This window comes from Peromyscus leucopus, chromosome 10 (genome assembly GCF_004664715.2).
Source record: "Peromyscus leucopus breed LL Stock chromosome 10, UCI_PerLeu_2.1, whole genome shotgun sequence".
NCBI classification, from domain to species: Eukaryota; Metazoa; Chordata; class Mammalia; order Rodentia; family Cricetidae; genus Peromyscus; species Peromyscus leucopus.
Genome location: NC_051071.1, coordinates 88,869,352 through 88,880,102, shown reverse-complemented (window position 1 = coordinate 88,880,102; position 10,751 = coordinate 88,869,352). Strand labels below are relative to the sequence as shown.

Here is a 10,751-nt window from a genome sequence, read left to right as displayed (position 1 = left end):
GAAGTACATGGTATCTTCAACCATAGAGACTTTTATCTTCAACCTCTGGAAGGCAACTAAGGGCAACAACAATAGCCGATAAAGTTTTGGTGGTCCCTTGGACAGCCCTGACCAACAGCTCAAAAGAAGGCTTCTCTTGTGGCCTTTGATTGATAGTCTATAGCTCTTGCGGGGAGCATTGTCAGCCCAGATGGGAATCTTTCGTTTAAACTCTAGTTGTATATGTATGCATAGACATATATGTAGTACATGTAATTTTAGGTCGGTAGACAATAATATGGCTCCTTATGACCTTTTCAGACATCTCATTGTTATTTTTCTTCCTTCTTCTGTATTTGTCTGCCCCCCCCCCCAATCAAAGCCCACCCATTTCCTCTTCACATCACAGGTGCCCTGCTAGTCTCATCTCGCTGCTCCCCTGCACCCCACTGTACATTCTCACTGTCCTGGTTTCTGTAGCCAGTCTAGGCCATATTCACATCTGAAGATCCGGAGCTAGGAACCACAGGTAGGAAACATACAGTGTTTGTTTTTCGTGATCTGGATGACCCCCTCAGTGTGATCTTTTCTAGTTCCACCCATTTACCTGCAGATTCCATGACGGAATTTTTCTTTAAAGTTGAATAGTATTCATCTATCAGTTGAAGGGTATTTAGATTGTTTCCATGATTTCTAGAAGGAATATCTAGTTTCAAAGGCTAAAGGCATGTGTGCCACTTTAGTCCTTCTGAAATTTCACATTTGAATGGAATTGAGAAGAAATTCGTTTTCAGATGAAACATCATATACATATATTCTTACCTAAGAATGATCAGGATAGCTAGAAGACCTACATAAGTCAAGAAAGCTACATGTTTACTGAGCAAATTAATAGATAATGATAGAAAACATAAAAATGACTTTTGATTGCATCCAGGCTTTTGCTAGCTTTTACATTAGCTAGTGAATGTTATAATTAGGTGAGACTATTCCATAGGAGAGCCTTGTGATTCTGTCTGCTATTAACTTTCAGGTTGCCCTTGTTCCACTGATCACTAAAACCCTAAATGGCTTTAACTACATTGGGCAAGTTCATTAAAATAGTTACATTTTAGAAATTGCAAAGCAGTTGTGAGAAACCAATAAAGAATAATTGACACCACCAGACTTGCTACATTCAGGATATAAGATTTATTCACACCAACAAAAATAATCACAACAAAATGTACACTAATTATAAAAACAAACGATTGTAGTGACACAGACTGCTATAGTCTCTCTTTTAAGCGTGTGAAGGCATTTTGCTTGTGTCTACATACATTTCATTCATAAAAGAATAACAATCAGTAAGATGCAGTGGAGGTTTGCTTTTCTTCTACAGAAAGAGCAGAGGCAAAGTGCTGAAGCTTTTAGGTTACAGGGTGTTTTCATGAAGCAACAAACTAAGCTAATGGCTCAAAATATTATCTGTTTCCTTCTCTACATGCATATATCCACTAAACCGAGAAAGAAGCAGCTAACATTCTTGCTTAGCCCTCACCAATATTTTTTCTTCTTTTCTTTTCTTTTTACTAAAAGCAAAGTAAGGAACTGTGGTTTTGCCTCTTTTTTAATTAACCTCAGAAGATGAACTCTCTATTTCATGAGAAATGTAAATTTTCAGGTTGTTAGTGCCTTCCTTACTCTTAGAGACTGGAACTAGCTTGTCTTCCTGGCTATGGAACTCATGGCTCTGATGTTCCTGGCTGGCTTTGGAACTTTCCTTGCTGTCAATCACATCAGACAGCTCAGTGCTTTCATGACTAGCCTTCTGTTTATCCTCCTGGGATTGCTCATGGCTGTGGGTTTCCACACTTGGTTCATCCATCTGACTTGATTCCTGACTGGTCTTGCCAGATGGCACGTTCAGATGGTGGGCAACAGGGATGACCTTGAGAGCATCGTCCAGCTCCTTGCTCTTCATGTGGGAGGTGAAGTCCTCATCTGTAGCATCAGGATACTAAACCAGAGCAGATTAAAGAGTTATACAAACAGCCAAGAATAAGAGCATTGTAATGCTTTATCTCTAACTTTTAGGTCAAACTGTACTAAATATTTTTAAATTTTTGACTGAAGAAGAAAATGCACTAGCATTTACTTTGTACCTTCCCAGGCACCATCATGTCAGCCATTCCTAGTTTAATATCTATATCATTTATGTCGGTGACAAAAACCTGTAGTGTATTCTCATAGTCTCCTTATCTCTGATTTACGTGAAAAGACATTGAAAGTTAAATTGTCAAATGAATAGTGAATAACAAGGCTGAGTCTAATTCAGACCCTGTGATTAAGCTCATTATACTTGTGATTTTTAGGATTTTTCTCACACACTTAGCTTCCAAATATGACCATTGTATTTCACAGATAACTCCCTGCAGTAGTTATTGAACTAACATAAATGGCTGTTAAATATTGCTTAGAGGCTGAATTTAGAAAGATGGAATTGTGTGTGATAGATAAGATTAAAAAGACATTATGCACACTTTAAACAAGACTGCCAAAGTAGGAAAAAGCTCTGTATTCAAAGGCCATAAGGCAGACTTTAAATAAATGCACAGTGCTTGGTGAACAGCAAGTGAATTTGTAGACTCTGGTTTCCTAGAAGTGAGCTCAAGTCATAGCCATTCCATGTACCTGACAAGGGATTTACCTGGTCATCAGAAATGTGGAACTTCCTGGACTTTGACCGCAGTCCATAAGCCAAACTGTCACCTCGGCCATCAGGGATGTCTACTGTAGGGACAGCTGGAGTGAAAACTTCTGTTTGTGTGGTAGTGTCAAAGGACTCATCGGACTCATCAGAATGGTGAGAATCATCAGGATGGTCATCTTCATCAGATTCATCAGAGTCCACAGAATCCTGGCTGTCTGCATGGTCTCTGTCATCATCATCATCATCGTCATCCATGTGGTCATGGCTTTCATTGGAGTTGCTTGGGAGAGTCTACATCAAAATCAAGATAGCTCAGTAAATTACTGCCTGCATTTTATACTGTGCTAGTTTTGTTGAAATATTTTAGTTTAATTTCAAGATCTGTACATTTACAGTACATTCCATGACTTTAAGGTGATGAAGTGGGACTCTTACTTGCTTTTTAATACAAGAATAAATTAAATAACATTCTGAGGCACTACTTTGGCTTCTTAATAAAACTTTATTTTCTTAGATATTTTCAAGTCAAACTTATAAATATAATGTTCATATTGATTACACATTTTACCTCATAAATAGCGTACAGTATTAATTTACCAAATTCAATGAGGTAATAAGCATAAATTCTAGATTGACTTTTTATCTGAAATATAATTTCCTAAGATATCACATCATCTGTACCTTAATAAAGAGATTAAAATCTGTAATCTCCTCCCTATTATCAAGGATAGTCAAGAGACGACTTTGTAAAGCATGGGTACACATGCTGTAGTCCAAATCCATATAACTAACTAAGGATTAAAGTCTTTTAAACTACAAGTCTACACATCTATAGCACTTTTATCTAACTTTCCTTATCAGAGATTATCTATATATTTAAATTGAACCTTAAGGGAAATTTTATCTATTTGCTCAGCAAATAGGAAAGAGTATTTATCAAATAATCTTTAATATTAATGACAGAAACATTTTAAAGTAAAACATCTTGGCTTTGTTAAGCTCTGATGATCTACTTACCAAATATTAGTTTAAAACATCTTCAAACTACCTTTTAAACTACCTTCCATACCTTCCAAGAGGCTTAAAGTTTCAAGCAACAGGCATGAGTATATATTTCCTGTAACACTAAACTTATCTGAAGAACCTATATATTTTGATGATGAATGAATGCACTTCCTTTCTTAGCAAGCTTTTGAGTAGAGATTCATTGGGACTCTTGCTAGTGAACTGACAGTCTGAAGGCAATGATGCCGTGGCTTCCTCCAGATCTCTAACAGTGGGTCTCAGTGAATATGAGAACTTACGTCTTGTTTCAAGGCATCCGTTTCTTCAGAGGACACGACATTCTGAAGAAGGAAGGCCACATATTAGCACACACCATACATTTCAAGATGCTTTTTTCAAAGTTATTCTCCTCAATCTAGAGCAGGTTGCGCTTTTTCAGCCTAACTGAGGGTTTACCGTGGGACAGACCACCGTGATGTGTGCACTGGTCCTCTCGACACTCATGTGCCTGTAAATAGGGAGATCCCACTCTCTAGCCTGTATGGCCTGACTAGTAGCTGCAGATCATCATTGTTTAGGGGTTTTTGTTTGTTTTGTTATTTTATCATTTGTTTTATTTGTGTGTTAAGTGTTTCACTTGCATTATTAGTGTACTGTGTGCATGCAGTACCCCAGGAGATCAGAAGGGGCAGCAGATCGCCTGAAACTAGAGTTGCAGAAGGTTGAGTGCTGACATCTGGATGCCAGAAACTGAACCTAGGTCCTCTGCAAGAGCAGCCACTGCTCTTAATGGCTGTGCCCTCGCTCCAGCCCTGTTGTTCAGTTTTAAGAAATTGAAAAACAATACCTGCGGGGCTAGGAGGTTTTGCTTCTGAGATGGGTCGGGCTCCAGCCATGTGGCTACAGCATCTGAGTGTTTGCTGTAAAGCTATTTAAAAAAAAAAAAGTGTGCATTTGTTATTATTAAAAAATGAACACAGGGATCTGTATGCCATAAGCTTATAAAATGGCTACATTTCCTACTCCTTAAGAAAATGCATGGTATATACTCATACTTCCATGCAAAACTTCAGAGATTATAAAAATATAACTTACTTTTTATTATTGATTCATTTAATGGCACTCTAAATAGCATTTACTATGGGGCAAGCCTTCTTTCAAAGTGATTTATAAATATTGGTTCAGTCCTTTCAGCCCTTTATGAGGTACACATCGGTATACTTCCATGATAATACCAAAGAAGAAGCCCAACCACCGTGTGGCTAGGCAGTAAGAAGTGGCAGAGTCGGTGTTCAAACCCTGGCACGCTGGCCGTCAGCACCGCCAAATATTTGCTTTCCTAGTCTACCTCTGCTGGATGAAGTTTTCTCTCAGGTTAACACACTTGATTACTATTGATCCCACTGTTTTTTCTCCATAGAACAAAGAGGAATTCTCTAAGGCAGTACTTCCTAAGATGGTGTCCTTAGCCACAGGCAGCTGTTTAAATGTAAGTTAAGATTAAATTGAATGTAGTCAATTTCAATATAAATTAAGACAAAAAGCAAAAACTCAGTCTCTCCATTGAACTAGCCACAGTCTGATTAGTCAACAGCCACTTCAGTCTGGTGGTTAGCGGATAGCCATAAATACAGTGTTAAAGCCATTGCTCAAAACTCCTATTGTGCCAGGCTGCCAATGGTAGAAACAGAATAGGCTGTCCCTTGGAGAAGGCAATCTATCGGGAAAATGACTATGCTAATTCAGGAAGTGCATATTGTCCTGCATAAGTGTCCCATGGTAGGCTGTCACTTCACAGACATGTTACTGAGAACAAGCACCCTGGGGACTCCACTCATCCCTTGCACAGTCTCCTGAGCGGGGGTGAGTGGGGAACCGAGCTATTCTGCAGCATGTATGGTTTTCTCGCAGACAGCTCTGCACAGGACTGCTACGTTGGGTTGTTAGAGAGGCTCTCTGGAGGAAGGGGCTGCCGCTGTACCCAGATGCAAAGGCTGCTGAGTGGGATCGCCACGTGATCTCATATATGCATAAGTAGATGACATTTGTCACATAGCGTAAGTTAGATTTACAAGGTAAAGAATGTAATATGAAAAGTATATATGCAAGCAAAATGAATAGGTTCAAAAATATTCAATAATCTTAACTAAGATAACTAGTGTTCATCTTTAGGGGTATAGTCTTAAAGACTTTTGCATATTTTCTTCTGCTTCTATGTTTGTGAGATTCTAGAAAACCGACTTTTGAGCTTTTCAACTATATCCTAAATACCATTTGATGACCTATTCTGTTATGTCTTTTAAAAATGCATTCCTGTATTTTAAAATATTTATTTTATTCTATTTTTAAAGTAGCAGTTATTGTCTCTCTCTTGCATGGAAATGCTAATTTTCCCATTTTGTTAAATTGTGCTTCCACACCTACATTCTCAAGTCTGTTGGAAAACAGACAGGCCTACCCACACCATCTTACACACCCCCTTACAAACACCTCCCTGACTGTCGTCATTTAAGCACCGAAGCTGCAGTGACCCCCCAGGCAGCTCTACCCTGGCCTTTACTCTGCTCATCTGGAACTGAACTCTGTGAGCCTTTTTCTCCAAACTCCCTGGAACAAGGCCCATTTGTGTTTGGCTGGCACATGTTCCTTCACCTGTTGTGGAGGGACGGACAGGTAACCAACGCTGCTGGTCAAAGAACTGTAATAAATACAGACGTTGGTTTCGTGTTCTTTCTTGTTTAGGAAAATGTGATCTAAAGTCCGCTGACCAGCACAACAGATTCAAACAGCACACAGAGACTTTCTCTTCATGGCAGGCTTCTTCACAAGTGTCTTGGGCGGTGTTGTAGATATTATGGTCATATGAACAGCTCTGGCCAACATCTGAGTGAAGTCTAAACTCAGCCTCTGGGATTTTCTGCTTCTAGGAAAGCATGTTGACTCAAGGAAAGAAAGTCACTCAGAGTGCTAGGACCTATTTTATATAAGCTGCAATAGCCTGGAACGTGCTTTTGTTATATTAAAAATCTAATCATAAGGGAATCTGTAAGCAGGGCCCTGTTTGGTGCTGCCCCTGTCTATAATAGGGAGTCAGTGAGTACTTTGAAATGAACATGATTATGAAGACCAATAAAATGGCATCAGATAAAGCACTGTTGCTAGCGACCTCTGCAACGCTGGCCTACATTCTTCAGTTAAATGATCAACCCCAAGTTGCTTACCAGCTTCTTTTCGGAGCTGCCGGAATCAGCCACTTTCACCTTTAAGACAAGAAAGTGAAGGGGAAACATGCATGAGAGTGTGCCCAAGCTCATTTGCTTTTGAGAATTTTCTCTGGGCTTCAGTTGTACTCACCGGGAGAGAGGAGGCAATGCCGAAGAGGCAAAAGCAAACCACTGCAAATCTCATGGCTGGTGGTCCTGCAACAGATTTGTGAGGAAGGCTTGACACCCTGACAGGTTCAAACACACCTCTCCGCACTCACACCACAACCAGGCCACTAATAAATTATGGAATCTTCTCTACATCTCAGAGAAAATGTCATGTCGGTGTGTAAGCTTTTGAGTCAACGTCCCTGTGCCTCTTCTTTCTCTCAGTCTCTCACCTTAGCAAGGGGTAGGGATGGGTGGGTGGGGGCAATTTCACAGCTTCTATTTATCCGAACTTTACATCTGGAGTCTCAGAGCTTAGGTTACCACTATCAGATGTCTCCAGCTCTCCACACCTAAGATCAGTTTCACAGTGCTCTGGTAATTAAAACAGTGAACTACGGTGGGAGTACTCTTTCCGAGGAAGAAAAACAAAAAGGAAACAGAATAATAATAATAAAAAAGTTGCCTTTCCATTTTTCCAATTTGTATTTCAAATGTGAATTTTTTTAACTTAAAAAAGAGAAAGGGATACAAAGATAAAATAAAGATATCTTTGAAATTGAGTAAGATATTCCATTTGCAATGGAAAGCATTGAGAAGTCAATGACTTTTCTGCACATGATAATGAGTCCACATGTTATCACATAAGGATCTTGGTTAAAAATTTAAAAGCCAAGTGTAGAAGCTAGACATTGAGAATTCCCGTCCCAGATGAGTTAATTTATTAAAAAAATAACAGTATCATACTTTAGTTGTCTCCAGTCATTCAGCAACTTTAACATGATATAGATATTTGTTCCAAAGAGACAGAACCTTACAGTTTGTGTGTGTGTGTGTGTGTGTGTGTGTGTGTGTGTGTGTGAGAGAGAGAGAGAGAGAGAGAGAGAGAGATTGGTAGCAGTTTTCTCTGCCCTTTTGAGAACCGATTCAATTTATTTTTAACTTCTACACTCCACTGACTTTGAAGATACCTGAAAGCCTGCAATGTATCTTACCTGGTTGTTCAAAAAGCCTAGAATAGTGCAAGTCTGACTGGCAAGTGCTACAGTTAAAAGTCCGTTCTTTGGACTCACCCACAGAGTTCAGCAGGAGAGTGTGCAGCCTCACCCGCCAGCTTACCTTGGCTGCCTTCCTCTGAGAATGCGCAAGGGACTGCAAAGCCTCAGATGCTGATGCCTGGCTCCTCTGTCCTGCTGCTGCCGACAGCTCGGACCTCCCAGGATTTAAATGCTGCTCCAGACAGTCTACACCAACCCAGGAGGCGGAGTGATGTGTCATGAGGTTTTCGCCACTGCCCGGCCCACCTGCTCCCACACTTCCCCCTCTGGTTTTGTGGTTGAAAAAAAAAAAAAAAGGAGGAAAAGGAAACACACAAAACGTTACTTATGTACAATGTCATTAGCTACCCTTTTCATTTATGGGATGCATTTAGAATCCTGGAAGAGCATCCAGGTCCACAAGGAAGGGAAGAGCAAATCCTTTTCACAGAGATTTCATTTATAGTTGCTGGATTCGTAGGAAAACATCAATGGGGATGAAAGGGTCGGGGATGGAGTCTCTTTCTTTGGACCTAAGTTATAGGTCAAGGCCACATGGATATGCCATTTGTCTCTTTTGGAAAGCTGCTGTTCCTGCAGGCAGAGTTTTGAGACCTTCCCCCCCCCACCCCCCGCCTTTGTATTCAATAGCTCAGGTTGGCTGGGGTACAGTGGCTCAGGCTTGGAATCCCAGCACCCAGGTGGACCATCATGAGTTCCAGGCTAGCCTGAGCTATATACCATGTTCTAGACCAGCTTGGGCTACAGATTGAGACCCTCTCACAAAAATAAATAAATTAATTAATTAAATAAATAAACAAACAAATAAATAAAGTAGAACAGACAACAACAAAGATAAAATGAAGACAAAACAAGACCCACAGCTCAGTTCTGACACTTCAGATATGCAGAAGCATGCCATTTAGACAAACGACACCGTGACCCTGAAATTCCACCCGTGCCTGTGAAGTCATGCCTCTGGTGACCTTGCAGAGATGTGAGTCTCTGTGGCGCTGTCGGAGCAGCTGGGAGGTGATGGCTCTGATAGCCCTGTCAACTGCGTAAGCGTGGAAAACGCAAGAGGGTGAGTTGCTCTAGGCAGAGGCTGCCTAAGCAAGCCCTTATGAGTGAGGGCAGCATGGCTGCTGGGCCGGGAAGCTGCAGGAGCCAGATCCCGGCTGTCAGTCTTTCTGTCACCAGTGCCCTGTGTGACCTTGAACGAGTCACTCAGCCTTTCTACAGGACAATGGACTTGTTCACGTACAGCTGACAGTACCTGAGGTGTTGCAAACCCCCCCCCCCATTTTAAAGAATGTGTACACTAACTATTGCTGAAATCTGCAGCAAAGGCAAACAGCCATGACTTGTAACGTCTGTACATTGGGATGATGGCTGATGTAGGAGATCTTTAAGCCATGCACATTAAAGGGTAGTCTGGATATCTCTAAAGACAGAACTTCTATTTGTGAATTGTCCTTTTTGAGTTTTATTTTCCAACGTGTATAAAGTTGGCAACTTAATGAGAAAAGCAAATTTTATTATCTGTATTAACAAGACTTTACTGAGGAGTTAAAAGTAGATAAAATTCTGGGTGAAGCAGAGCTGCTTCAAATATTAATATTCTCCTGGAGTTACTTCCTTTCTACCCTTACCTGAAACGAACACACTGCTTATTATGTTACATGTCCGTTGTAAGGGGTCCACAGTAACTGAGACTAAAAGGTAGGTCAGAGCATAACTGCATTAGTTGTCAGCCCTACCTGCCAACTATTGCTTCTGATATGAATCTAGATTACGTAATCCACACGGTTAGAATAAGAAGTGCAAGGCTGTTTCGAGCATTTGGGTTATCTCCTGATGCATGTATTCTAAATGGAATGATAGTGTTAATTTGAAGGTCATTAGCACATGCTTTATTAAGGGGTTACCTATGACTATAAAATATAAATCACACAGGTTATAAAGTCGTAAAAAGAACTTTAGGCTTCTTATTTCTTATAAGCTTCTTATTTCTGCTTTTAAAAACCTTTTTCCCCTTTAAGCACAACACCCACATGACTCTGTCGTGTTTTCAGGGTAGTGAAGGGAAATTCCACAAATCCTAAACACAACAAGATGTCCACAGAGTTCACTGCAGTTTACCCTGTGCCCACAGGAATGATTCAACACGAATTAGGGAGGTATAGAAATAGATTTTGCTGGAGCTGCGCCACCTCGAGCTGAACCATATGACCCTTCCCAGGACTCTTCTCTTTGTAACTCCCAAGTGCCACACGATGGCAGCATTTCTGGAAAGGTGACAGCCTGCAAAGGCTTCAAGCATTTTCTGAAAGCAGCAGGGGAGAACGTCCTCAGAGGCCAACTGTATACACCGACTTCCCGGAATGCCCAGTAAGGAAGTATTTCCCAACAGTGACCCAGTTCACAACCAGGGCCAGGGACCCTGAGAACCAAAGCGCCCCTGTTCTGTTCTGTTGATGCCTCCAGCTATCCCAGGTTGACACAATCCTCTGCTTCCCTCTTCCTACACTCATGCCCCCAGTCCAGCTTTGTGAATTCAAGGTTCAAGAATGTCTGTGCCCCTTGCGTTGGGAAGATGAGGCGGTTTGTACAGGAACAATTCAGCACAGCAGGGAAGGACAGCATGCCCTTCTGACTGGAGGAGGC

General features: G+C 41.0%; 1 protein-coding gene across 2 annotated transcripts; it reads right to left on the bottom strand.

Annotated features, from left to right (window-relative positions):
• Nucleotides 1-1,151: 1,151 nt before the first annotated feature.
• On the bottom strand, nt 1,152-8,273 carry Spp1 (secreted phosphoprotein 1). 2 transcript variants are annotated; one of them, XM_028867315.2, is made up of 7 exons: nt 8,167-8,273; nt 7,031-7,095; nt 6,898-6,936; nt 4,524-4,604; nt 3,976-4,017; nt 2,669-2,962; nt 1,152-1,978 (listed from the first exon to the last, which is right to left on the bottom strand). In XM_028867315.2, the coding sequence occupies exons 2-7, from the start codon at nt 7,082-7,084 to the stop codon at nt 1,589-1,591; spliced, it is 900 nt and encodes a 299-aa protein (XP_028723148.1). In that variant the 5' UTR covers nt 7,085-7,095; nt 8,167-8,273; the 3' UTR covers nt 1,152-1,588. The 2 variants fall into 2 exon arrangements, with proteins under 2 accessions (XP_028723148.1, XP_037065132.1); XM_037209237.1 differs by lacking the exon at nt 4,524-4,604.
• Between the last annotated feature and the right edge of the window lie 2,478 nt (nt 8,274-10,751).